This window comes from Rhagoletis zephyria, unplaced genomic scaffold (genome assembly GCF_001687245.7).
Source record: "Rhagoletis zephyria isolate East Lansing unplaced genomic scaffold, Rhagoletis_zephyria_1.1 Rzeph_scaffold_32822, whole genome shotgun sequence".
In the NCBI taxonomy this organism is placed as follows: domain Eukaryota; kingdom Metazoa; phylum Arthropoda; class Insecta; order Diptera; family Tephritidae; genus Rhagoletis; species Rhagoletis zephyria.
The window spans coordinates 1-3,856 of record NW_016189877.1 but is presented as its reverse complement, the minus strand read 5'-3'; the positions used below and the strand labels follow the sequence as shown (position 1 = coordinate 3,856).

The window sequence follows — 3,856 nt, the reverse complement described above, 5'->3', positions numbered from 1 at the left end:
ACTAATTTTATGCTCCCCCATACAAAGTGGACACTTGTTGTAGCTATTCCTCCCGACTCCGTGGTTCTGTCGCCCGTAGTCTTTATTGTCGTTTGCATACAGTACGACTCGTCGACGGGCCTCTGTATCATGAACAGTGCATACCAAATTCGCGACACCGCTTAACCAGTTGCTAAAGTCTACAACTGTCGGGTATGGTGTTACAGTAGCAGCGTATCTAGCCCATTCCATCTTCTTGCTTGTAGGGAGTTTGCCTACTAACTCTTCAAGCAGTGTAGGATTCGCCAGATGGTGTTCTCCATNGTTAACGGATTGTAAAAATGTAGCTAAATTTTTGGTTTTCGTTGCAAATGGGATGAGTTTTTCAATCGCGGATTCTGAAATGAGTGAAATATTTTTAACCTGACGTAACTGACTTCGAATCAACAATTCGGGTCTACCAAAACGAAACTTTAGCTGTTCTATTGCAGCGTGTACGTTTTCTGGATGAATAAGGAGTGATTTAACAATTTCCCTAGCTTCGCCTTTTAGGCTTTTTAGGAGACGTTGGTTATTCTCCAAATTGCTGTAACCATACGCGGCCGTTGAATTAGTAAAAGCATTATAAAACAGCGGCCAGTCTTCAGGTAGCCCACTAAATTCTGGTAAATCCTGAATTTTTCGCGGCACGGCATAATTAATAGGCATACCTAGCGATTGGTTCACTTGTGCATTTGTTATTGTGGCTGCTTGAAAGTTATTGACGTCAGCAGGAAAGGTAACGGGTGGTGGCATTATAAACGGATGTACATTTGCACTCGCTGACCTTATAGAATTGTCGGTGACATCGAGCGGCAGTTGCAAAGCACCGCTATTAACCCTACTGCTAGCGCCGCTCGACGTCGACTGCGCTGTCGACGACTCATTAGAAATGAACCGTTCTTCTAAAGCTTGCCGTTTGTTGTTGCTATCATTTAACTGCGCTTGAGTGTCCCGTAACTGGTGTTGCAACTCTTTAATTTTTTCGAATAAATAACTAAGCTGTTGTGCAGTACTAATATTACGCGATGCTGCTGTGGCATTTGCAGCGGTGGCGGTGTTACCTGATGTGTTGCTGGCGGCACTGATTGCTGCGCTGCTTCCTACGGTGACATTTGCAAGGGACGTCGCAACGGCAGATGTGGTTTTGGAGCTTCCATTTGGTCCACTAAAAACGGTCCCACTTGCAGATGTACTGGCGGCGGCTGAGGTGGTGGACAGAGCGGATGTTCCGGAAGTGTTTGGGCATGTTGTGTTGGACGTGATCATCGTGGCAGACGTTTTTACTGGCGGTGTGATTAATCCTTGTTGTAGGCGTGGGCTGCGTCTGGGTGGTGCGTCTCGCCGGGTGGGGGAGCGTTCACATGGCATTTAACTTATTTTCTTTTGGCAATGTGCAGCGTCGGCTCGGCTGCAGTTCGCAAGTTCCAGTGATCGAAACTGCGAAATAAAGGTGTCGAGTCGTGAGTAGGCTAAAGAAATAAAACGCCTCTTTGGTTACAATGGCATGACGACGGGTACGAGTGCGTTTATTTCTATGATAATGAAATACAGTTAACAATGAGCAGTGGTTTTCATATACATAAATCAGATTAATAATACTCACCGCAGTTTGCGCCTTTCCTCTTGAACATTCACGACTCTAATAAATCAAAATGACGAACAACTTAAATAAAGGCAAATGTCGAACATAAAGGTCGAATGTCTTACAAGAGTTGCCAACTGCGTAGAGTTCACAAAAACTTTACATAAATTAACAAAGCTTACGATGTGTTTACACTTTAAATATGACTACGATAAGTTATAGGTGGACGTTTTGTCACAACATAAGCTACTTTTCCATACGAACACAGATATGTGTGTATGAACAGTGGCCCACACTCAAAATCACACAGTGATATTATCACAGTATTCGCAATGATTTTTCCTTCTATATTTTTTTCATTACTTTTTTATAAAAGTATAGCTCAATCTCTAACAAAAACCATATAAACCTAAATTGCAAAATTTGTGCAAAAATTAGAAAAAAATCAAAAAAGTTTCTTAAAGATTGCAAACTTTATAATAAGAATTTCTATTAAAAAAATTTATATGTAGATTTGTAGTCTATTAATACCATGTTCGGACCGACAACGAAAACACTTTGAAAACGTGTTTTGTGATTGTGGGTTGAAGGCTGTTCACACCGGCTGTTAGTGTTTTCGTTGACATTTCTTACATCCTCTGATTACAGTTTTGCTACACAAAAACAAAACCCAAATGCTTTTCCCTCATTTTCTTTTCATTAGCAACCTCTTACTTTCATTAATTTTTTACTTTTGCCAGCCAATTAACTAAAAATATGACTTCCACTTCGATAAATAATCGAAAAAAACTAGGGAAGACACCGATTGGAATGAGAGTAACGTGAGTTTTCAAGTAGTTTTCAGCGAAAACTGGTTTTCGTTTGACAGATTTTACATGGACGAAAACACAAGTTTTAAGGCGAAAACCAGTTTTAGCAACGAAAACATGTTTTCGATGTCGGTCAGAACATGGTATAAAACAGTCACCGATGTTGTTTGGCGCAAAAATAAGTAATGAGAAAATGGCTAAGCCATACTCGATATCGAAAAAATATCGATGTCTGCAAAAAAAAAAAACAATTACTCGATATATCGATACTGACATCGATATATTTGCAGCTCTACCATTTGTGTCTCCAACTTTATTGTTTATCCGTATGATTGAAATGAAACGATATTTTCGCGCTATCTACAATCGCGTAAACTTTTCTAAATCAAATAGTGTGCATGATAATAAAGGCAATTTGACAAGTCTATGTCTACTCTTCGGTTTTAAATGGGTACTTTAAGACATTTGCTTAGTCAGCCACGCTTACTTGGATGTTTGGAAGTTTTTAACGCCAAGTTATGTGGGCGGAATAACAATGTCGGGTTGAGACAATTGGCAACTTCCATACTTGATTTAAATTGGGAATATCTTAAAATTGCCGAAGAGAATATATTACTAAGAAAACATTGCAATAATGTGCCTTTGATAAGATCTCTGCTTGGAGAATTACATAAACACCCAGAGGATCGCAGTATTAAGAAGAAGATAGAAATAGAAATTGCGAAATTACCAAACAACACACATAGCCGATTGATGAAATATGGCGATGAACCGTGTGAAATATACGTAGAGCTTTCACGTTTTCCTAAAGCAGAAGAGTTTTCAGTTGTTTGTAAATATTTGAACTTTTTAAGGACGGAACATCTGGGACATTACAATGGGCACAAGAGCTACTATCTAATGGGAGATCTCGCTGGATTAGAACAAGCACTAATTCGTTATACTATCAAATACATTAAAAAGAAAGATTTTCGTTTAATATCTGTACCCGATATATTACCTAAATATATTATAAACGGTTGTGGTATGCATACGGATGGTGACCGGACTCAAGTTTATAAAATTATTACAGGGGAGTGTTTGTCCGGAACTTCCGAGATGGCTTTGGCCGGTTTATTTTCGGGTGAGATTTTTAACCAAGAAATCCTTCCTATTAAAGTGGCTGCTGTTAGCAGATGTTTTAGAGCAGAAACATCCGGATTAAATGAGGAAAAGGGAATTTACAGGTACTATAAAATCTTAAGAATTTTCGGAACTACTGAAGAATACTCACCGCTTCGCTAGAAGAAAACTAAATGTAGGAATCGATAGAGCTTTTTGAACGAATTATAACGATACTTAAATTTACTTGCTGAAATCAAAAATCAAATAAACACCTCTTTGAGGTAAATTTTTCGAGTGACGAAAGCTGAACTAGGAGCACAAAATTTATGATATCAATTTC

General features: G+C 38.8%; 2 protein-coding genes across 2 annotated transcripts; one reads left to right on the top strand and one right to left on the bottom strand.

Annotated features, from left to right (window-relative positions):
- Window positions 1-6: 6 nt before the first annotated feature.
- LOC108354018 (uncharacterized) lies at window positions 7-1,795 on the bottom strand (the record flags this gene model as incomplete). Its single annotated transcript, XM_017605212.1, has 2 exons — window positions 1,625-1,795; window positions 7-1,553 (listed from the first exon to the last, which is right to left on the bottom strand). A coding segment is annotated over exon 2 (1,383 nt), but the record flags the coding sequence as incomplete, so codon positions are not given.
- An 881-nt stretch (window positions 1,796-2,676) lies between these two features.
- On the top strand, window positions 2,677-3,790 carry LOC108354017 (serine--tRNA ligase, mitochondrial-like). Its single transcript, XM_017605211.1, has one exon. It carries the CDS (start codon window positions 2,860-2,862, stop codon window positions 3,694-3,696), a length of 837 nt encoding a protein of 278 aa, XP_017460700.1. The 5' UTR covers window positions 2,677-2,859; the 3' UTR covers window positions 3,697-3,790.
- Window positions 3,791-3,856: the final 66 nt, after the last annotated feature.